The following is a 24,609-nucleotide window of genomic DNA, read 5'->3' as shown; positions in this document are numbered from 1 at the left end:
AAGCAACAGTGGAGGAAAAAGGAAGGAGAGGCTGTGGCTCAGCGGCAAAGTCCTTAACAAGCACACACGTACACATGCGCGCGCGCCCCCACGAGAGCCTGGGTCCAATCTCTGGTAACACAAAAGAAGGCTAACATACAAGGAGTGGACTCTTCACCACAACGATGGAAGAGAACAAGTGGGGTCAGTAGGGTGAAGGGAAACTTACAGGCTTCAGGCTGCTCAGCACAGGCCCCACCACGATGGCTTCTTTTTTTTTTTTTTTTCTGGATGGAGAAAGCCAGGGCTGAGAGACGAGACACTTTGACCTATATCCCTCTCCCCTCTCTGTTTCCACTGTTTCCTGGGCTCAGGAACCACGGTGGAAGCTGTCAGTTGGTTTTAAAGCAGCAAGCGGTAAAAGGAAGAAAGTTCTAGAAGGCTTTCAGTAGCCACTCAGCCCTTGTGCTTGCCAGTTGGGGGCATAAGTTCTACCTCAATCAGAACTTGCTTCTGGCCAGCCTGCTAAAATTACTGACACTTTGTCACCACGCCTTTTGCCTCACCACACTCCTGTAAGACTGGCGTCCCCGCCTTGTGTACATGCTCAGAGCCGGCTGGACACAGGGCAAGGGAGAAAGTCTCAGCTGTCGTTCCGCACCCTCTACTGTAATTAATTAAAATGTCTCCTTGGGACCAAGACGAACCTCTGGAGAAACTCTCCCCTGTCGGGAAGGCCTAGGAGGACTCTGGGATGGAGAGGCCGGAGGGCCAGCTGAGATGTATTGACCACGCCCGCGAGACAGAGGAGCCTGCTCAGCTCCAGGGAACAAACAGATGGGCTGGAGTGTCAGGCCGGGATGATGGGGAGAGAGTTGGCAGGAGGGACACAGGGGGCCAGTTCCCTCCCTTCTACCTCTCCTAATGCTCTGATCCACACCAAAGCAGGTCAGATTAACAGCGCATCTTTTTCTTCCTTTCTTTTCTTTTCTTTTTTTTTTTTTTTTTTTTTTTTAAGATTTGTTTATTAAGTATACAGTGTTTTGCCTGCCCGTACACCTGCACACCAGAAGAGGGCACCAGACCTCATTATAGATGGTTGTGAGTCACCATGTGGTTGCCGCCTAGCTGCCCCTCATGGACAAAGGTCAAAGTTCACCATCCTGCCTGTTCCCCCTATTGCTGTTACATCAATCAGAGGCAAGGGGCCCCCTTCCACCTACTCCATCAGCTGATCTTCCATCAGAGGGAGAGGCGGGGACAGACACTGAGGGGCTAATGGACTCAGATAATGACTCTGCAGAGAGGGGAGCCAGGGGCTCCCATCCCCAAGCCTCAGATTCCACCCCCACCCCAGCGCCAACACAATCACAGGGAGGCAACAGGGCTAACTTGTCGCCCCCACATCAGTCTGAGTGGCCAGAAGTGACAAGGAGACAGGCTGTCCTGGACTCTCCCGCTGAAGCCTGTGCCGTTCACAAAGGCTGAATGAAGGAGGGAGCAAGGCAGATAGAGAGGAGGGAGGAGGGCACTGAGGCTGAGCTCCGGATCTATTTATTCATCATCCTGTTCAATACTTGAGGTGATATGTTATGGGCAAACTGCCCGCTAAGCCGCTGGGCACACAAGGAAACAAATTGACCAGGAGGTAAAAGGTAATGTTCTTATAATTAAAGCATGGCCACGCGGGGTGAGCGGAAGGCATACCCTTCCTCCCCTCCCCCCAGACCCCCTGGAGGCCAGTGGAGGATTTCTGTCACCGGTGGATACTATAAAGACAGAGGGAATCATCCGGGCTCCCCTCACAAGCTAAAAACCCAGGAAGCTTCTGGTAGGTAGGACCTTCCTTTTGTGAAATCAGGTTGTCAGGTCATCTAACTTAGACACAGTGCGTGAACAACGAAGGGCCAATAGGACCACCTATAACTAGGTTTATGCTCTCTGAAAACCGGGCAGTGTTTCCACAACTGAGGCCTCTTGTTCGGTAGGTTGAAAAGGTTGTCTTTTATTACTATAGACTCGTAACTTTCAGATTTCTAAGGTTTACAAGAAGAGTTTGGAGTGTGTGTGTGTGTGTGTGTGTGTGTGTGTGTGTGTTTGTGTGTGTGTGTGTGTGTGTTTTGGGGGGGAACATTGAGATTTTGCTGTTGTCTGAGGGTTTTGTATGTTTTATTATTGACACAGGATCTCTTACAGCTGAGAGTGACCTCTGGCTTCCACCTCCTCTGTGCTGGGATTATAGTGTGTGCTACCACACCAAGTTCTCCACTCACTGACTTATTATCTATTTTGTGTGTACGTGTCTGTGCACGTGTGTGGGCAACTGTGTGCAAGCGGACAACTTATAACAGTCAGTTCTCTCCCCCCACCATGGGAGTACGAGGGAAGGGAACTCAGGCCACCACTGAGCCATCTCACAGACCCCATCACACTGAGTTCTGTTCAGTGCTGGGGACAGAATCCAGAGCTTCCTGTATGCTAGGCCGGCATGCTACGAACTGAGTTACAGTCTGGCCCAGTGTGACAAGCAGCGCATGTATCTGATGGTATGTATGCACTTTTTTTTTTTTTTTTTGTACACACAGCCAGCTCTACCTTTGCTCTCAGAGTAATCTTCAATTAGATAGAAGCCCAAATAGTAAGCCTGTGACTTGTAACATAAAAAATATGGGCCCATGACACCTGCATGTGGTTTTAAAAAGAATCCTTATTCTAAAGCTGGGCGTGGTGGTGCACGTGTTTAATCCCAGCACTCGGGAGGCAGAGGCAGGGAGACTGCTGTGAGTTCAAAGCTAGCCTGGTCTACAAAGTGAGTCCAGGACAGCCAGAGAAACCCTGTCTTGAAAAAATATATATTATTCCTTAAAAGAGAGTTAGGAGAAAAACCATTCAAAGGCTGGTACAGGCAGGGTACCCATGTGGGTACGGTCAGCCTAGATATTCCTGTTTTCTCTTTCATTTATTTTTTATGTATGTGGAGGGGGAATAATCTGTGAACACAAGTACAGGTACTCGCAGAGTCCAGAAAGGGGCACTGGATCCCCTGGACTTGGAATTACAGGAGGTGGTAAACTAACCAAAGTGGATGCCGGGAATTGAACTTGGGTCCACTTTAACTGCCTAGTTATCTCTTCAGTCCTGTTTCTTCATCCACAACACTGCAGCATCTGAAGAGCAGGAGGCTGGACCTGGCGTTGGCTTCTCTCATCACCTTGGACGTTGGTCAAACTAATGCCAAGGGCATGAGGACACAGCTGAGTCAGTGTCCTCCACACCTTAACGGCGGCAGAGGTGCAGCCTCGATGAGGCTAACACACAGCTGGACATGTGCGTTATCCAGATGCACACTACAGATGCAGACACTGAGAGACACAAGCTAAGGCACAAGGTTTTAAAGCCCTACATTTACCTAGGTGTGGTGGCAAACGCCTTTAATCTCAGCAAAGGCAGGTGGAGCTCTGAGTTCGAGGCCAGCTTGGTCTACAAAGTAAATTCCAGGACAGCCAGGGTTGGATACCCTGTCTCAAAAACAAAACAAAACAAAACAAAACAACAATAATGAAGCCTGTTAGTTAATTAATTAATTCCTGTCTGGCTCCTATTTATCATCAATGTTGTCACCATCATCATTGCTGTCATAGTCGTTGTTGTCAATGTTGGCCTGAGAGAGAGAGAGAGAGAGAGAGAGAGAGAGAGAGACAGAGACAGACAGACAGACAGACAGACAGACAGACAGACAGACAGACACTTTTTGGGAGTTGGTTCTCTCCTCTTACCTTGGTTCTAGGATCAAACACAGGCTCTTGGGCTTCCCTAGCCCTCATCTGATTGTTCTGACAGGGTCTTGTATAACCCACGCTGGTCTCAAACTCAGCAGTTGCCAAGAATGACTCTCAACTTGAAATCCTTCTGCCTCTACCTTCCCAGTGCCCTACCCCCCGCAACCCCTACCCCCCCCACCACCCCCTGTTTAAAAAAAGCATACAGGCCCAGTATCTTAACTGTAACTTCATGGGACCCTGAGTTAGAACTTCCCAACAAAGCCAGAATCCTTGATCCGCCCAAACTGGGAGCAAATGAATACCCGGGTGCTAACTTTCCATGTCAGAAAATTCTTTCTTTCTTTTTTTTTTTTTTTAGACAGTGATGGATAACTAAGAAGGGAAGCACAGTGTGTTCGAGAGCAAGCAGGCAACAGGAAAATTGTAGCTTTTAAATTTTTTTTTTTAATAGAGAAAAGAGCAATCTACCAAACTGGATGAAATCAGACTGAGAATCTGAGATCAGCTGGCTTCAAATAATCAAAATTCATCACAAGAAAAAGAAGGGGATGTAGATGCACCCTTGAACTCAGGCTGACAGTACAGCACAGCACGCTCCCCCTTCTAGAGACAGCTCCACACTGCTGGCCCGCAGGTTCCAAAAGGGGACCAAGCTTTCTCCTGTCCTCTGCCACTGGACTTAAGGGTTCTCTTCCTTCTCTCAGCTACTCCTTTCTCTCTCTCTTTTTATTTTTTTAGATTTATTTATTTATCATATATACAGTGGTTTGCCTGGATGTACACCAGAAGAGGGCACCAGATGTCATTACAGATGGTTGTGAGCCACCATGTGGTTGCTGGGAATTGAACTCAGGACCTTTGGAAGAGAGCAGTCAGTGATCTTCACGTCTGAGCCACCCCTCCAGCCCCTACTCCTTTCTCTTTTATTCACTCACTTCTACTCATGGAATTTTCTATTTTGGTTTGGTTTGGTTTGTGTTTACAGGGTCTTTTGTGGCCCTGGGCTGACATCAAGTGTTCTAAGTAGCCAAAGATGACCCTGAAATCCTGATCCTCCTGCCTCCACCTCCTTCCTGAGTGCCAGGTGGGACTGGACCACGAGCTCCCGGTTATGCGGTGTTTGGGATGGAACCGAGCACCTCTTACATACACAAGGCAGACTCTACCAACTGAGAAATGTCCTCAGCTCCTCTGTGGTTGTTTTGTTTCGCTTTGTTTTAAGGGAAAAGACAGAGAGATGGGGTGGAGAGGGCGGAAACAGGGTCCCATGTAGCTCAGGCTAGCCTCAAATTCACAACAACCCCTTTGTGCAGCTGGGAGCACTATGAGTGTGAGCTGCTGCACCTGCTTCGTTACCGAGTTACTCCTTAGCTCTCTGTGTAAATCATAAACTTGCAGAAAGACGTAGGCAATAGAAACAGCTTCCACCACCTTCATGCTCACTTCTCATTCTCTCTTTTTCTGCCTCCAACTTTTTTCTGAGCCACATGAAAGTTGCTATGATGTAACTTTATTTTTAACACTTCAGTGTGTGTTCCCAAAGAATAAAGACATCAACATAGACACAACACTATGGTCTTAACGACAGCCCATATCCCAAAGCTGCCAACTTCTCCACTAACATTCTTTACACCTTCTATGTCTCATGTAGCCCAGGCTAGCCTTGAAATTGTTATGTAGCCAAGGATGACCTTAAACTGCTGATCCTCCTGCCTCCTGTCTGCTGAGTGCTGAGATTACGGGTCCACAACGCCACTCCCTGACACCAGGCCCAGCTATACTTTTTTTTTTTTTTTTTTTTTTTCAATTCTGATCCAGGGGCACATCCAACTTTGTTCATTCCATTTTTTCACTCATCAGGTCTGACACAGGGGCAGGCACTGTATAAAACAATAGTGGCAAAATGATAAAGCAGTGGGGGGAGCAGACAAAGCTACCATCCTTGCAGATTTATAGTTAAAAGTAAGATGGACTCACCAAACAACCTCACTAAGTTTAAGATTGTATATACTAAGACTTGGAGCTTTATTTGTTTGTTTGTTTTTTTGTTTTTCGAGACAGACTTAGAGCTTTAAAGTGACAAAGATCCAGGAGGGGCATGTGGGCCAGGAAAGTCCCGCCTCCGGGAAAGACACCTGAGCTGGGAGCTGAAGGGTGCAAGAACATTAGCAAGGTGAAGTGTATGTGTGCGAGTGCTTTTGGTGTGTGCGAGCTTGTGTGTTGTGAGTGTGTGCAGGTGTGCATTTCTGGTCTATGTGTTTGTGTGTGTAATCCATATGCAGTGTGTGTACACATCTGGTATGTGCACGTGCATATGTTTGGCGCGTGCAGCATGTGTGTGCATCTCTGATACCTGTGCACATGTGCCTATCTGGTGTGTGCATGTTTTTGGTGTGCATATGTGTGTGTGTTCATGAGTGTACAAGCAGCGAAAAAGCACCCTCTGCGTTGAGGAGAACAGGCACAGGAGGGCAAGAGGCTGGTCTGCACTTAGTGAGGACAGCACAAGGAGAGGCTGGGGCAGAGCTCAGGTCTCCATTCTGGAGCAGGAAGCGGCTGTAGAGCTCTCAGGAGAGCAGTGGCATAATTTACAAATCAGAAGCAAAGTAATGGAAATAAGACGGGTCAACCAGCCCTTAGCTTCAATTCCCAACTCCAAAATGCATTTTTAATAACTTCTTAAATTAACTTGTTTAGTGACAGAGTCTGACCTGAATAGACATGGGCTTATTTCATAGTCTTTATTTCTCCACCAGTGTTGTCTGTATTTTTGTCACAAGGAAAAAAAAAAAAAAAAAAAAAAAAAGCATTTGATCACAGGAGCCTCTGTAGACCCTGGCAAGGCAACCATGTAACACAATGCAGGCAGCCCACAGATGTCCCCAAAGAGGCCACACCTGTGCCAGGGTTATACACTGACTGCTTCCCCAAGTTCAAATTTTAGCTGTCACTTCAATGGTATCTAGAGGTGGGGCTTTAGGAGGTAATCAGGTTAACAAGGGTGGGACCCCTAGGAGTGAGATTAGTGCCTTTCTGTGAACAGACTCAGAGGCTCTTAGCCATGGGACACAAGAGATCAGCCATCTGTAAACCCAGAAGAACTCTCTCTCACCAGGAAAAGACCCCACTGGAACCCTGAGCTCAGACTTCCAGCCTCCACACTTGTAAGAAGTAAATATTTATTGCTTACACCACTCATCTGTGGTATTTTATTAATATCAGGCCAAACCGTGACAGCCACTTATAAGTTTGCTACCTTGAGGGTCCAAAGACTCTGTCACTGCCTGCCATGGAAAAAAAAAGGCTCTGTACCTTTAAATCTATTGCTCTTCATAGCAATATGTGTGCTGTGGTCCCTAAAAGAAGCTGAGCAGCACCACGGTGCAGAAGAAGGGGTTGCCAATATGCTGGCTGGGCAGGCAGCAAGGGTAGTGTCCCTGGCACCAGGCTCCTTCCTGCAGTAGGCAGGTCTCCAGGTCTGGATCTTACACCGTCCGCTTCTTCACTAGCACCCAGTGCCAGCAGCTTCCTCAGCACCTGTTCCCTGAGTGGGAGCACCTGCTGGGGGGACACTTTACCAGGGCTGCCTTCCCTAGAACCCTAGCAGGAAGATCTCCACCACATTTCACCAGTGGGGCCACTGCAGGTACTTTTCTGCTAATGGAAGCACCCATTCCAATACAGCCAGGAGCCCAGTGGGGGTGGTGCTCCACCTCAGCCCTGGCTGGAGGGTACTTCTGGGACATTCATTTCAGCAATCCCTGAGTCAGGGCCGGCCTGGAGTGACAATGGTATCTGTCACTAGAAGCTAGAGGCTGGTCCAAGTGTGAGTGTGTGTGTGTGTGTGCGCGCGCGCGCGCGAGCTCATTTAAATCTGGTAGCTGGCTGGTGAGATGACTCAGCAGGCATAAACACTTGCCAGGCAAGACGGCAGGAGGGAACTGACTTGGCAAAATTGTCCTCTGATCACCACACAAGCACCCAAACACCAAATCCTACACACACAATATTCCTGACAGGAAGCCCTGGAAGCAGCTTCTATGGTTGTGGCTCTTTTATGTCACTTGATTTTACTTTTCCCACGGTGCTAGGGGTGGAACTCAGGACCTCAAGCACTCCCAGCCCTTTGTGCTCAGGTTAAAATGAGAAAACAGAGATTAAGGCATGCAACCAAACTCACACAGCTAGTAAAGTAACGGACAGGCTCAAAACCCGGTCAAAGCTGGGGCCTTAAGCCTAGAGTTAGACCAGGCATGGTGGCTCGTGCCCATAATCCCAGTACTTGGGAGGCGGAAACAGGAGGACGAGGAGCTCCGTTGGCTAAACAGGCAGTTCAAGGCTAGGCTACACAAGACCCAGTCTCTAAAAAGCAAAAACAAGTGGACTGGAGAGATGGCTCAGTGGTTACGAGCACTTGTCACTCTCCTAAAGTGTCTAGGTTCAATCCCCACACCCATGTGGCAACTCACAACCATCTGTAACTCCCGTTCCAGGGGATCTGACTCCCTCTTCTGGCCTCCACAGGTACCAGGCATGCATGTGTGCGCGCGCGCGCACACACACACACACACACACACACACACACACACACACACACGCAGAACATCTATACACATTAAAAAAAAAAAAACTTAAACACAAGGACTTAAAAGCTTAGGGTTAAGGCAGTGTGGTGTTTATTTTTAACTGTCCACACAATCTAGAATTATCTAGGGAAAGAATTTCAAGGAAGAATTGTGTGGGTGGGTTGCCTATGGGCATATCTGTGAAGGGACTATCTATATTATATTAATTGATATGGGAAGACTAAGCCCAGCCCCTGGCTTTGGGCCTTGGATTACACAAGTGTAAGGAATGTGAGATGAGCACTGAGCGAGTGTCCATCCATTCTCTCTGCTGTTGGTTGGACATGTAATGGGACTAGCGCCTTCATGTTCCTGCCTCCTTGACTTCTGTTAATGAGGGACTATAATGCAGATAAGACCGAAATCCCAAGTAAAGCCTTTCTCACCTAAGTTAATATCTGTCAAGGGATTTTTAAAAATATATATTTTTTTATTAATTTATTCATATTATATCTAAATTGTTATCCCATCCCTTGTATCCTCCCATTTCTCCCTCCCTCCCATTTTCCCCTTCCTCCCCTCCCCTATGACTGTGACTGAGGGGGACCTCCTCCCCCTGTATATGCTCATAGGGTATCAAGTCTCTTCTTGGTAGCCTGCTATCCTTCCTCTGAGTGCCACCAGGCCTCCCCATCCAAGGGACGTGGTCAAATATGGGGCACCAGAGTTCATGTGACAGTCAGTCCCTGATCTCCACTCAACTGTGGAGAATGTCCTGTCCATTGGCTAGATCTGGGTAGGGGCTCAAAGTTTACTGCACGTATTGTCCTTGGCTCATACCCATCATAATGTTCTTCTTATAGGTTTCTAGGACCCTCTGGATCATTCTATTTCCCCATTCTCCCATGCTTCTCTTACATAGGGTCCTAATAGGATGTCCTCCCCTTTGACCCACTTTCCTGGTGAGTGAATACTTTCATGGGACATGCCCCTTGGGCTAGTGTCCAGATATAAGTGAGTCTGTCAAGGGATCTTTATCACAGCAACAGACATGGGGACCAATGTGGGGAGGGTCTTGGGGGAGTGGGAAGCAGTTGGGAAAGTGGTGCATCATTAACTGTGCCTACTCCAGCAGGCAAGCACTCTGCCCCAGAATGGCCTGTCCAGCCGCCTAGCTGTCCTCAAGGACAGGGAAAGCCAGCCTGGGGTACAGCCAGTACCTTGTCAGAAGCTGATGGCTGACTGACATCCTGAATGAAGCAGAACACACCTGATACAGCAATTCCACAGAGTAGACAGGTCCTGTGGCTTCTCTGCCTCACCTGGCCTCATTGTTGGGACGGGGGGCGAGGGGGAGGGCAGAGGGGAGGACCCATGTCTCAACTCCTGAACTGCAGAATGCTTGAAAAGCAATCTGGCCACATGGTTTCATGGCTGGGTACTCTTCTGCTTCAGGAACTAGAAGACAGGCCTTTCCAGATGAAGAATCTAGCTCTGCTTGCATGCCAGTGTCTCTCAGTCCCACGCCTGCCTTTACTTCTCAAGGCCATGTGCCAATGGATTTGAGAGACCTTGAATATCCCACAGGGCCCCTACCCAGCCTGCCATCCCACAATGCTCACTGTGTTGTCCACCCACTTTCCTGGAACCCCTCTGCTCCCACCCTTTCCCCAGCCATTTAGTGCAGGCTAACCCACCTTATCCTCCTAGAAGAAAGTAAGCCAGGGTTCCCTTCTGTATGCCTGCTGCAGACAGAGCCCACAAACTCGGTATTATCCTGTTCCAGGGCTACCAGAGGCCCTTCCTAGCCTGGGATAGAGACCCCAGACTCAGCATGCTAGCCAGCTTCTCAGTGGCTGGAATATAGCCTGGGCTAGAAACAGCTCACCCCCGCCCCTCCCCCCTCTGTGCTTCGCACCCTCAGGTATTCACACTCTAGAAGCTGCCGGAAAGACAAGGTGGCAGAGGGTTCATCCCCACGCCTGGCCAAACAGCTAGTGCCAGTCAGTGTCACCAACAGCTGGAGCTTAGAGACTTCAGGAGGCAGTTCTGTGACTGACTATAGCACTTGTCATCTGGACACAGAGGGATGAATGAAAAGATTCTCTTTCCCTCTACCTCAGCAGCTGGTCTCCTTGCCTCAGTTTCCTCTTGTACAGCCATGGCTACCTATTCAGTCATCCTCTGCCACAACCCATGCTAGCCTGGCAGTCACCCAGGCCAGCAGCACAGCCTAAGATCCAGGTGCAGATCTCCAGACACAGGCAGTTTCAGTGACTACTGCCTTCCCCACGGCTCTGGGCGTGCTGGGTGTTTCTGGTTCCTGGTTCCTCCAAGGCTCTCTTCTCTCTTTGTGTCTCTTCCCTTTTTCTAAAGGGCCCCATCTGTCATGGAGGACGCCGAATATACCCCACTCCAGCATGGCCTCATCCCATTCGCACCCTCTTTCTATGTAAGGTCTTACTCCGAGATACTGGGGCTTAGGAATTTAATGCGCGACCTGGGGGAAACACGAACACTTCCCTCTCAAATCCATGTGTATGCTTATCCAAGCCTGGGCCCTGGCCAAGAGCCCTTCTCCTCTGAGACCCACGGTGATAGGACACTCAGTTCCACCTGCAGCAAACACCTTCCCCCGCCCCCGCTCCGCCACCAGGAAGCAAGCAGGGGCCACATGCCAAAGAACCCCAGGGAGGTATTTCAAATTGCCAACAACGTCTGAAGGGAATGCATTAAAACCCTCCTCAGGCAAGGGTACCACCAAGCAAGCAGTGTGCTTGAGGATGGAGACCACTTCGGGGAGGGAAGTGGAGTGCCGCCAGGGCTCCTCCAAGCCCTGCCAACAATCCTTGGCTGCTACTTGGAGCTCACACTCTCTCAGCCTGCGCATCTCACCGGGGAAGAAGGAAGTCTGTCTCTCCCTCTTCTTTCCCGAGGAAAGTGTACAGCGTCTCCCAGCGCCGGGGCCCCAGGATGTCCACATGAGATGGAAGGAGAGAGTAGGAGGGAAGGTTCGGCAGTCTCGGCCCTGCCTCGAGTGTGCTCAAAGACAAGAGTATGCACCATCCACTCACCCATCAGCAAACAGTGTAAGCACCTACTGTGTGCTCTCACTGTATATGCAGCAGTATATAAGACACGCAAGGTGTCTACCCTCATGGTGCTTGACAGAAACACAAACTGGGAAATGACTACATGATAATTCAGTTTGAGACACTGTAGAGAGAGATGGCAGAAGTGGTCTCTCTGAGGGAACCCTGGAGCTGAGACCTCAAGGATCATGACCCAGACATGCACCAGTCTCTGGGAAAAAGCATTCTACACCCAGGGTCATGGGAGAGACACATGTCTGGTGTGTTAAGGCATCCACCATGGCTGGAGTGCTGGGCAGGTAGAAGAGACGAACAGAGCTGTCTATGTTGTGGTTGCTGCCCTGGCAAGTCACTAGAGAGCTTTAGAGGGAGGGGCAGGTGCCTCTGAGCTCTGCCTGTGTCACATCTCTCTGGCTGAATTTACTGACTAGACCATGATCTCACAGAGGGCAGGGCTATGGTCTCAGAAAGGTGGCGCAGCCTCCCCCCCTTCCCCCGCCCCCGTCATACCACTCCCGAAGGCTCCCACCTGTCACGGGGGGGGGGGGGCAGAGGGGGGAGGGGACGGGACGACACACTTCCTCTCTCAGGAAGAGAGGAACAGAAGCAGGGGCTAGCAAACCAGAGCTCGCCCACTCCACATGCTGCCTGCTCTGCAAAGAAAGTTCTATAAGATCGCGGCATGTTCACTTGTGATGTAGCTGCTCTTATTCCACAGCGGCATATTTGAGTGGCTGCAACAGAAAACAGACTGTCGGGAGGCCCAGGGGATCTCCTGCCTGAAAAATTATCCCCTGACACAACGGCCATGTTCGGGAGTAGAGCTCTGAGGGAAGGAGGGAGTGTGGGCTCACCTGCAACACGCTGGGATCCTGTCCACCTCTGATCCCCCCCGCCCACCCCCACTCCCATCTATAGGCTCTCCAACAGAGCTCCTAGTGGAGTGACTCAGGGACATGGCTTCCCTCTGCTGAGCAAACACTAGGCACGTCGGATTGGAGTAGATTCTGCACATCCTACCATGAGGCAGAGGGATCTCTCTTCCTCCAATGGTCGGGCAAGGCCTTCTGCGGCAAAGGAACAGCTTGAGGACTGACAGAAAAGCTGAGTGCAGGGCACCCTGAGCCACAGTGGAAACCTGAGGGACCTGCTGAGGGAAGTGGGGTGTGCTCCCCACGCCTGGGAGGTTCAGGTTTAAGGCGGCTGTCTAGTTAGGACCTGGCACCAGCCCCAGGAAGGAGAGCCGTACTTTTTTTTTTTTTCCTACCCTTTAACGGCTGCAGGAAGAAAGCGAGCAGAGCTTGACAGTTTGGGTTGAAACTAATCAAATGTCCCTTTATTACCTCTGGCTTGGCACCTGGCAGCCTTCTCAAGGTCCCCCATTGTTCCCTGGCTTGGGCCCTGGCAGGAGCTGTCAGCTGTCTCTCCTGCTGCCAGGGGAGCTGGAGAGCAGAGGATTTGGGCTAGGGATAGGAGGGAACAGGATCTGCATGCACCCCAGAGGGTAGAAAACTCCCCCATACTAGAATCTGACAACTACTGAGCCCAGGGGAGGGCAGGTAAGAGCTGTCAGGTGGGAAACTGTCTGCTCCCTCCTAGCTGGGCACTGCTTATGTGCCAGGAAAGTCAGTTTCCATTTTACAGGCAGAGAGGTGAAACGACTCCCCTTGGGGTCCATCAAATTTGGCAGCTTAAGAGCGTGGCTCTGAGCGCCTGGAACCTCTAAGCAGGAGCACCCACCGTGGCTTGTTTCTGCACAGGCGAGGGAGTTCCTTAGACGTCCTTGGCCTACTGTCCCATCTGTGCGTTGACAACAGGTAGAACATCCCTCACCAGGGGATGAGTAGGGCTAAAGAAAGGTTGCACTGAGTGTCAGATACAGACTAGCTCCGGTAAGTAAGTGATTGCCACTGTCTCTGCTAAGGAGCCAGGGCACAAAGACAGGGCAGGCTGAATTCCAGGACTGCTACCAGCCCAAACCAAAGAAGGTTCCTTCCTCCTGGAGCTTCCCTGGCCCCATGCACCTGGCATGACAGAAGCCCCCAGGCGAAGTTCCTGAACTATGGTAACCACATCCAGGGGCGATGGACTCAAGACCTTTCATGGCTGCATGCAGCTGACCTGCCTCCCCCAGTATGCACTGGAGACCCCAGTCTGACCACACGCCCGGTCTTCTGTCTCAGCTCGCTGTTTATTGGGGAAGCTGTGCTCACTCTCCTGCAAGGTCCAGCCACTCCCCCAACATAGGAACACACAGTCTGAATAGGCTGGCAGCCAGCACAGAAGAAAGCAGGGTAGGCCATGCCCACACACCCACCGGCCAGCCCCTAGAAACGAGTGAGCTTCACCAGACAGGGGAAGCTGAATTTAGAGGCCTAGAGAGAAGCAAGGGACCCCCCCAGCCCCCCCCCCCGCACCTTGGTCAGATAGGGCAGGAATCTGCATACAAGCTTAGGCAGTCTGTTGGACAAGCAGGAACCACACATTCCCTTGTCCTCTCAGAGTCTGAGTTAGAAGTCTCAACTCACTGGCTCTTAGCCTAATATCGCCTCAGGGAATTTTCAAGTGTCTCCCACGAAACTGATTATTCAAAGGGTGAGGCACCAGGTTTCAGGTCACAGAGGGTGGCAGGGCTCAGAAAGCTGGAGGGACACGGGGGGTGAGGGGGGGGGGGGAAGGGGGGGCTCGTCTAAAGAGGCGGCTGCTGTGGGAGCCAGCACATTCTTCATGATAACCACACCTAGGTCTAGTTGCCAAGCTTTCAATTTTTTACCCCCCCCCCCAATTTGACATTTTACCCCAAATTTTTTTTTTGGGTAAATCCTCCTAAAATTTTAATAAAATAAAAAATGTTCCTAAGAACACGAGTTATTTAACAACTTGTGCTTTGACTATGTCCTTTATTCTTTGTCAGCTTCACACATGTATATATAATGCAGTCTGATCACATTCGCCTCCAATTCTCACCTCTCACTCCCTCTGGACATCATATCTTCCTCCCTCCCACCACCATGTCTTCTTTAAAAAAACAAAACAAAACAAAAATCCCTGAATCCAGTTAGTGCTGCTCGTAAGGTGTGAGCCAGTCCACGGGAGCATGGGCAACCCGCCAATAGCCACACTCTCAAGGAAAAACGGCTCCCCCTCCTCTAGCAGCTACCAACTGTCTAACACTAAAAAACAAACAAACAAACAAAAAACAAACAAACAAAAAAACCCCAACAACATCTAGCCGAGTAAGATCCAGTTCCGGCCAAGCCGCAACTTACTACTGGCGGCCCATGGGCCATGGCGTGTGGTTTGGAACCCAGTAGAGGACACATGTACACTGGGAGCTGGGATGGGCAGTGGGGCTTAATTTAGTGCTTCCCATGCAAGTATGAGGACCAGAATTCAATGCCTAGAAGCCATACAAAAGAAAGAGAGAGAGAGAGGAAGGAGGGAAGGAAGGAAGGAAGGGAGGAAGGAAGGAAGGAAGGAAGGAAGGAAGGAAGGAAGGAAGGAAGGAAGGAAAGAAAGAAGGAAGGAAAGAAGAGCAGCCAGCCTTGGTGACACAGTTGTAACCCTACAACGGAATGGGAGGCAGAGACAGGAGGCAGTAGGAAGCTCACTAGTCAGTCTGACCTATCTGGTGAGCCCCCAAGTCTCAGTGACAGACCCTCAAAAAAAAAAACAAAAAAACAAACAAAAAAAAAAACCCGAGGCAGATGAAAGCCAAAGAATGACATCTGAGGTTGACCTCCTGCCCTCACATCCATGTGCATATACGGACAGGAGCGCCCTCGGCCACCCATTTCCCTCCATTCCTCCCCCACACAATTAATGAAAAAAGACTTAACTGGAGAAAACGGCTGTTAAGGCTTATTGTCAACAGAATAACCAGGGATGCAAATTATAGACCCCCATGCGCCGGAATCATCAACTTCTTGCTGAAGTTAGGTAGCAAATTTAGAAACTAGCTATTTTACAAATGCGCGTGCGCGCGCGCGCGCACACACACACACACACACACACACATACCCTTTGCTGTCAGCAGCTGACAACAATCAATACTCAGGAGGAAACAGACAAGGAAAAACAGTTCTCACTTGAGAGCACAGTGTGCCTGAGCAAAGGGAAGCCATGCAACTCCATCTGACATTCATCCGGCTCCTCTAAGAAACCTATTCTTCCCATAAGCGCCCATCACCAACCCGCCTCTGAGGAGACCCACACCAGCCCAGCACACAACTGGAGGCCACATGTCCAGCTGTGACCCTTGTCCTGGCACTGCTATTGGGCACTTAGTAAAAGGAGCAGCTTTCCAGAAGTGACAGCCATCACAACAAGCACCGGGTTTACAGCCTTCAGCCGTGACCTCCAACTTGTCCTTCAGGCTGGACTCAGCCCGATTGACACAGACAGTGGCTCTACATCAGTAGACAGAAGCAGCCAAGCCTGTTTCTCTCATTGCTTGGCGTTGTGGCCTCTGCACCTTGCTGACCTCAGTCACCCCATCTTTAACTAACACCAGGGCACGGTGACACAGTGTATGTAACATGCTCATTTGGGGAGAGGGGACTTGATGCCTCGAAGGTCAGTCATGATACCTAAGTCAAGAGCTGCCCAGCCTGGTAATGAGATAGGACTGGTTTCCAACTCCACAAACTGTCCCTTCTGTTGCCATCACTAAAGGGAGAGGCTCATGAGTCCTCCATGAAGCCGCCCTTCCCCTGGGGCCCCTGGTTCAGGCACCTTGCCCTGGTCACACAGGTATAACTCCACCCTGGAAGGTAGCAGACGGCAGGCGCCCAGCCCAAAGCAGAGCATGCCAAAGGTCACTGCGCAGACCGGATGTAGACCTGGATATAGGCTCAGAGCCTGACCTGCTGGCATCTGGCAGTGTGCTGCTCCTCACTGGCCAACAGGAAAGCTATAGAGAAAGAGAAGAGGCCTGCAGGAGGCACTCTGGTGGGGAGTGGAATAGGCCCAAGAAGTGGTCTGTCTCCCCAGAAGGGGCAAAGAAGAGCTGTGCATAGGAAGCTCTGGGGGTGACGCTCGGCCACATTCCTTGGCATCTCCGTCCTTTCCACTTAGCACCCTGAAGCTCGTGCAGAGCCATTCCTGAGGGTGAGCCTCCCTCCAGCCCCAGCCAGTGGCTACTAAAAGCCAACCACACAGCTCGTCCCCTCCATCCTTAGTCATTCTGTAATATGTGAACAGAGACGGGAGGCGGCAAGCCCCTGACTTCATGAAGCAGTCTGCCCTTGCTGAGACATGATCACGGTGTGTGGCATAGTTGGAGATATCTCACCAAAGAGGGCAGGCACCCAAGGAGGCCTCCCCCTCCCATCCAAGCAGGCAGATGAGGGGAAGGGAGGCTCAGGAGAAGCCCTGGGGCTAGAATGGCCAAGTACATTTCCTGGAAGCGACTGACTGACGAGGAGAAAATTCTAGAAAGATGCTTTGGTTCCCTCCCAGGTAAAAAGCAGAAGGGCGCCGCCACTGCTTCTGGTTCTAAATAGTCAGAGAGCTGTGTGCAAAGAGAAGTGCTGGCACACATGGCACCATCCATACCACATTACCTCCCAGCTATGGCTGTGCTCGGAAGCTCTGCCACTTCCATGTGGGCCAGACCTTCCTCCCACAGCTCTACCCTTCCAGTGACAGCATAAGAGAGCATAAGTGTCCCAACCTCTCAGACACGGAGAAGAGAAGAAATCAGTCCCTACCCAAAGCTAGGTCAAGCTGAACCACAGCCATTTTCACTGCCATCAGGGGCTCTAGTTCTGTGCAAAACGCCACGCTCAGGGCTTTGCGCTCAGTGACCTGCGACTAGCTCATCCTCAAAAGAAGTTCTAAGATAATTACTGTCACTCTTGTGACACAGACCAGGGATTTCAGACACAGGCATCAGGTGGTCCACCTAGGCCTGGGGATTTTTATCAGGCTGTGGGGTGACAAAGCTGAAACCTTGTACACTGCACAGCCGACAGTCTAATAAGAGAGCAGGAAGGTCATATCACAGTATCATCCAGGGGCCTTCTGGGAAGGTTTAGTCCCGAGGCAATGGCCTCTCCCCTCTGTTCAGACATCCCAGTAGGAGGGAGTGCAGAAATGAGGTGAGAGACTTTTTCCTAATCAGATATGGAGAAATAGATCAATGAAAGGCTCAATATCACTCTGCGTGCGCGTGTGTGTGTGTGTGTGTGTGTGTGTGTGTGTGTGTGTGTGTGTGTGTGATTATGCACGTGAACATCCATGTGTGTACACTGATGCCCATGGACACTCAGTCCAAGACCTGGGTGTGGTATCTTCCTTTACCACTCATGGCCTAACAACCCTCAGCCAGGGTCACTCACTGAGTCAGAAGGCTGTTTTGGCTAGCCTGGCTCTCGGAATCCAACTGTCTTTGCCCCTAATACTGAGGTAACAGGCAAACACAGCCACGCTTGGCTAGCATTTTACATGGGTGTCGGGGATTCAAACCCCGGGGTCCTCAAACTTGCAGAGCAGTGGTCTTACCCACTGAGTCATCTCCTCAACCCTCCCCCCTGTCGTCCCCCCCCCCCGCCCCACGTTATAATCATCCTTACCAATGTAGCTTTAGGCAGTGGTGGAAAATCCAGCATTTGAAGCTCAGCTTTCTCTCAAGAGCAAAGGGAAGAAACCCTGGGCCTGCTCCCTTCTTTCCCATCTGCTATCAACACTCAGCAGAGGGCAGCAAACGGAAACCACGGAAGAGATAAGAGAGAGGAGAGTGCCACATGGAGAGAGAGCTACACTCCCATAAACACCCACCCACCCGCCCCGCGGCAAGCGGAATTGTTTAGCTTCCTGTAGCTTCCAAAGTATGAACACTCCGCCTCCTCCCGCGAACGGGGCCAGGCAGAAAAAAGTCGAAGCTGACGAGACAGAAGTTCCTTTTTTCAGCTTGAGAAAAATGTGCAGTGGACTGGCTTTTGGTGTGTGGATGGGAAAGGCTGCGCTCGCTCGGGACCTGTGGGAGGGGAAAGGGAGGCGGCCACAGAACTGGGGAGACAAAATAGGAAGACAGCTTTCCATCTTCCATGCTGTGTTGGTACAAATCTGGGCCCAAGCCTTCTTCCCAGCTTTGAACAAGGCCACACTCTGAATCTCAGTCCAAGACGGAGACACAAACTTACAGACAACAGATTCTGCATTTGAGGGTGAGTCCAGGGTGGCCAAGAGGTAGAGTCCTGATGATGACCAGATGCTTGGGACAGGGCACCAGGGCTCTGGGTAGACAGCCTGGCTTCTGCTCAGGGTATCTCTCTCTCCAACGAGTGTTCAGATCCTTCTGTGGGGAGCTCTTCTTTCTCCCACCTGACGGGACCAATCCACCCCAAGTTCCACCATAGGTGGAGTCCACCAGCGGACATGTGGTTGTGATAGGTTCCGAGCATGGAGTAGGAAGACCAGCTACAGCTCATAAGGAAGGCGGTTTCTTCTTTCTACGTAGGCAGCCAAGACAGACTCTCTTCCAGGATCATGTTCTGCTACCATAGGGACTCTGTCTAGGTCAGAGCTAACAGAGAAAAAGCCAGAAGCAAGAGAGCCCAGATCACCCAATACTTAGAACCACGGTGGTCCCGGGAGCCTGTGAGCTTCTGTAGCATTTCAGGCTGAGCCCACTGCTATTTGAAACAGATACAGAACAGAAGAGAAGGGGGCTATGAGGACCCATTAGTTCAGTCTGCTATGGATAGTAACACTGCCACGTGCCACATACCTTTGACTTCTTCCACCCCAAGCAGGCTCCCTTCAGAGCCTTAACATTTAATCCATTTTATTTGCTGGCCTCCAAGACTTGGAGAGAAAAATCTTGGCTCCCCGGGGGGGAAACAATGGCAGAGAAGGCACACATATTAGTCTGTGGAGGAAACCCCTCCGCTGTGAAACGGAGTGTGGGAGCCTCAGAGCACTGCATCCCTCCTGGGAGAACGTGTTTAAGTGATCACCCCCTCTGGGGCCTTGGTTTCCATCAGGCAGAAACCAAGGGGGTTGGACTAGAGGTCCTCTGAAGCCGCCTGCCTGCTCTGACACGTTCAGTCATTCAACAAACACATTTTTGCCTTCCCAGTCTCCAAGCATCTGCGGGCATGAAGGCCACCGAGGAACCCACGGGAACTCAGATCTGTGGAATCTACTTTCTGTCCCCACTCTACCAGACATACAAACAGTGGTTCTTTGGGGGAAGGAAGCAAGAAGCAAGATTCTTATACAAACTCCCTGCTTCCAGAGTCACACATCCATAGAGGACATGAAAGACCAGGTAGATGTGCAAAACACAGATGCCACTGTGAGGAGTAGTGAGCTATAACAGGGCCTCCTTCACCTCCTGGTGCCTTTTATACAGCGACACAAGACATCCTGGTTGCCATTTCTGAATAAGAGCCAGCTGTAGACAAGGTACAATTAGCAAGCTAGATGGTTATCTTTTAAATAGGCCTTTGCTTTCCCGTCCCTGGTTCCATTATCTGTTATCTGTCACCTGAGCCAACACTCACAAAGCTGCCTGAGAGAAGAAACCAGAACATGAACAAATGCCTAAGTTGAGGCTTCAGCTCGACTCCAGACCTTTCCTACCCACATATATCAGAGTCAGAAAAGCAATAACATAAAACAAAAAACAAAAAAACAATGCCAGCAGCTGGGCATGGTGACGCATGCCTTTAATCCCAGCACTCAGGAGGCAGAGGCAGGCAGATCGCTGTGAGTTTAAGGCCAGCCTGGTCTACAGTGCAAGTCCAGGACAACCAAGGCTAACCCAGAGAGACTCTATCTTGAAAAAACAAAAGCAAAAAAAAAAAAAAAAAAAAATCTAAAAACTGATGCCAGCAACCCACTTGAGAAGCCCTGATGAGCAACAGACTGAGGCCAGCCAAGTCTGGGATTAGTGGTAAAGATTGATTAGTAATGTCTGCCCTGGCCATGGGTGGGTGGGTACCACAATGATATAAATTTGCTGCCTCCCCTTTTCTGAATCTACATGCATTTCACAGGTGAAGAATACAAGGCCAAGAGAGGGTAAGTCATTTCCCTGAGGTCACAATAGTCTCAGGGCAAGAGAGAACCAAAAGTCAGAACTTCCTCCCAGGCTTTTCTCAGTGTGGGATCTTTGGCAGACAGCAGGCCTAGAAGGAGGAGAAGGCAGAGGCAGATTTGCTCTGGTAAGTCAAGAACCCTTCCCTGGTGGCATCAGATTTCATCTGGGCAAGCTGACAAAGAAGTGATTAGCAGTCTAAATGATACCACTCCTCCTTGGAAAAGTAAAGAAACCATTCCAGACCACATTTCCATGGCGCTTAACTTGCTGACGCGTAAGGTTCCACTACCAGGAAGACTGAGTCGGGGGTAGGGGGAAAGGTTTTGATTTCCAGATGCTGAACAATAAAGTTCAGCTCTGACACAATGAGAAAAACAAACAATAAACAAACAAACAAAAACCCTGAATACTTAAAAATCACACACACTGGCATTACACACACAACCCACCAATCTCTACCGGATAGATGCCATTACCCAGGGAAGCCATTTCTCACCAGAGTTGCTGGCTCAGAAGTAGTGAGGAGCTGCACCGGGATTCCTGCTGTGGGATTGTAAAAACCAGTTCCCAAGAGGGCAAGATGAAACCAATCCTAGAGTTAAACCAAGATGTCAGATCTTCTAGGGAGCAGGCAAGAGAAGGATCCCCAAGATAAGACAGCCACGGCCTCCAGGCCAGCTTTCCTTACTGACTCTTGCAACTTCCAGAAAAGCCAGCTGCGAGACCAGCTTAGACTCCGAGCATATGATGTGTGCTTTATGAATCAAATGCCCTGCCTGGCAGCTCCAGCAGTACCAGGATGAGGCATTAGAGGACTGCTCGAACCAAGGTAAGTAACCTCACAGAAGAGCCTCGAGAATCTCTCTCACGGGGACAAAGTCCCGACAGGTGTTTTTTCTAGAGCAAGGCTTACCGTAGCCAAGGTTGGCCTTTAACTCTGGGTACTGAAGACTGTTTCCCAGCTAGCCACCTGATACGGAGGGGTGGGAGAAGCCAGCGTCTTTCCTGGAGGCCAGCTGACATTCAGAAGAGGGGCTAGAGGGCTCTGCATCTGCAGGAGAGCTGAACACAAAGGGGCTGTGTGGAAATCTGGCAGAGCGGTCCAGAAAGGCAGCCCATGAATGCTGAGACTTGCCACACCTACCAGAGCCCATCCTTAGGGGAGACGGGTCCCTTCTGTGTGAGCCCCCCCCCCCCCGCCCCAAGAAGCAAGGATAATCACACAGAAGCCCCCCGTACCCCTTCAACATTTCTTCTTCCCCTCTAAGACAGACAAAAAGCCCGGAGTGTGTAGACCAGCCCTCTCAGTGGGACCTCTCAGTAGCTGCCCCATCTCTCTGCTCAAAAGGTGGCCTTACTACATCTTGTACAGTGAGTGATTTACCATGAAAGTGAAGGCTAAACTGACAGGTACCCTTGACCTTCTTGCTACACATCTGGGTCTATAGAAAATGAAAATTAGATGTCTCCACGGCAAGTGAACTACAAGGGCTCTCTCCAAGCAGAGGTAGACTGTCAAGAGCTATTTTAGAATTACTCACAGTTATTCCACAGAAGAGTCTGCACCTGGCTGGACAGCCTTCCCCTCCACAGCCAGGGCTGTGTCCAGCAGAGCATCCCAAGGTAGGAATGCTCTAAGGGACCCCAGGAAACGATACGCTGGCAGCATAACAGGATATTGGCATCAAATCATACACAGAGAGCAAGCAAGACTCAGAGAGGGAGGCCAGACAGACGCATCAATGCACAAGCTAACCATGAGTCTGGCCTCCTGCCGCTGATGCTACCCAGGGCAATAACAGAGGGAAGAGATTTCCCACAGGAAAACCCCACTCAGGCAAAGAGCCTAAGGCAGAGGAGTCTAAACTGGCCTTCAGGGTTCGAGCCGGGGATTTAGAAAAGGGGTTTCCTAACTTTCCCAACAGTATGATGTACCAGCTAGATCGATCACCCAGACCTCCAGGACGATTTACAAATTACCAGAGTGACAAGCCAAGTTCAAATTGATCAGCTCTGTAGCCAAGAGCTTTCTGTGCTCCAGAAGCCAGAACGCCCAGATGGCAGCCTGTACCGGAAGGGAAGGGAAGGAGGTAGAGCATCAATCTCAAGAACTCGGCCTCTTCCCTCAAGGCCAGCCAGCAGTCAGTCAAGGCTGACCCTGATGCACATCTGCCCACTTCCCATGGGACCAGGCAAATCCCGTAAGCAACTCTTAAAACGTCCCGCTCGCGGAAACAGTTCAAGCACACCCATGCGTGCCAGGGGCTGGAGAAGCTGGGATGGTCAGAAAGAGTGAGCTTAACTGGTCTAGTAGGCTGCTAGTCCACATGCATGCATGCATGCGCGCGCGCACACACACACATACAGAGAGAGAGAGAGAGAGAGAGAGGAGAGAGGAGGAGAGAGAGAGAGAGATAGGAGTAGAATAGAGAGGATCATATTAGCATATTATATATCTCTATCTCTATCTCTCTCTCGCTCTCTCTCACTCTCTCTCTTCTATCCCCTCCTTCTTTTTCTACCCTCCACCCATCTCCTTACTTAATCCAGAAGGCTTGGTAAGTTTGTTCTGTCCTTGGGACAACTTTACACCTGTGGCTCTAAGACATTTGGAGAGCCCTCTAACAAAGAGCCTCTATGTGGTGTCTGGATCCCCCAAGTGTCACAGCTGCCAGTTCAATCACAGGCACTCAGTCCCTACTCCACCTCCCCCACCTGGGCATGGGCTCAGTATTCTCAAGAGAGGCCCAGAATCTGGAGGCTGGGTGGTGTCGGGGTGGGGGGAAGAGATGGCTCACCAGTTAAGAGCACTGACCAGTCTTCAGAAGTCCCAGGTTAGATTCCCAGCAACCACATGGTGACTCAAGGCCATGGGTAACACCAGATTCAGAGGGATCGTATGCCCTCTTCTGGTGGTAGTACTAGGCATGCATGCAGTGCAGACATAACATGTAGGTAGGGCACGCGCGCTTGCGTGTGTGTGTGTGTGTGTGTGTGTGTGTGTGTGTGCGCGCGCGCCGTGCGTGCGTTCGAGAGAGATAAGAAGAGAGAGAGAGAGAGAGAGAGAGAGAGAGAGAGAGAGAGAGAGAGCGCGAGCCGGGGAGGGGTGGGGGGAGAGAGACAGAGACAGAGACAGAGACACAGGCCCCAGGTGGGAGACTTTGAGGAGACCCAGGTATCCCTGTGTAGATGGCAAACCAGGAAGGGTCTGGTCTGGTCTGAGTTGAGAAATACTAGAACCAGCAGGTGAGGATGATGGGTTAAGGGCAGAGACGATCTGAAGAACACGGACAAGAACGGCCAGTATCTCCACTCCTACCACAAAAAGAACAATCCTGGGTGGAGATGTGGGTAGGCTACTCCGCGAAAGAGAGCGCTGAAGAGGCTAGGAATAATAGACGGCACTAAGAGGAGCGGGGTAAACTACGGGAAGGCCATAGGGCTGAACACTGCTTTAGGTTGGAGTAGGGGGCTGGGTTAGTCTTTAATCTTCCCTAAGCCTCGAGGTTCCCATCCCCAAAATGGGAAGTTCTGTCTCCGAGCAGACCCAAAGGACAGGTGGAGCAAGGAACTGCAGGGTTGGAGCGAAGTGGGGGAGAGGGTGCTCCCCACCCTCGGCCGCGGACCACTCACCTGTACCGCCGCAGGAGCCACTGCCAACCCCGATCCCCCAGGGCTGCCGTCGGGCTGCCGCTCGCGGTACAGAGCCCAGAGCCCCACGTTGGGCAAGAGGACCAGGGCCGCCAGAGCCAGCGCCACCGCCTGCAGGAGCCGCTTCTCTTTACGCCTCATCGGGGCCAGTCCGCCCCGCCGCGCCCCGCCGCGCTCGCCCCCGGCTTTGCGCGTCCGCCTGTCCGCCCGGCGGCGGCAGCAGATCGGCCAGCAGAAGCGGCCGAGGCGCCGGCCCCGCTCCAACTCCGCGGCACTTCCGCTGCTCGCCGGCGGGGGAGCCGGGCGACTCCACCCTGTCGCCGCCGCAGGGGTGTACTCCAGCCCCACCAGCCCGGGGCAGCTCATCCCACATCCTGAACCTCACCTTCCGCCGAAGGATGCACGGATGAACCCTATAACCCTCCGTTCTTCAATCTTCCACTCACTTAGAGAGAATCTTCGCCTTTCAAGGCGCAGTAAGGCCCCGGCTC

The 24,609-nt window shown here is 51.1% G+C and overlaps 1 protein-coding gene across 1 annotated transcript in view; it reads right to left on the bottom strand.

The window, feature by feature from the left end:
- Galnt10 (polypeptide N-acetylgalactosaminyltransferase 10) overlaps positions 1-24,319 on the bottom strand; it is a 140,526-nt gene extending 116,207 nt beyond the window's left edge. Inside the window, exon 1 of the mRNA XM_051167710.1 lies at positions 24,101-24,319. Within this exon, the coding sequence (XP_051023667.1) occupies positions 24,101-24,259 (159 nt within the window). The 5' untranslated portion in view covers positions 24,260-24,319. The remainder of the gene's footprint in view (positions 1-24,100) is intronic.
- Positions 24,320-24,609: the final 290 nt, after the last annotated feature.

This window comes from Acomys russatus, chromosome 25 (genome assembly GCF_903995435.1).
Source record: "Acomys russatus chromosome 25, mAcoRus1.1, whole genome shotgun sequence".
Classification (NCBI taxonomy): Eukaryota; Metazoa; Chordata; class Mammalia; order Rodentia; family Muridae; genus Acomys; species Acomys russatus.
This window is presented reverse-complemented; position numbering and strand designations above follow the sequence as displayed.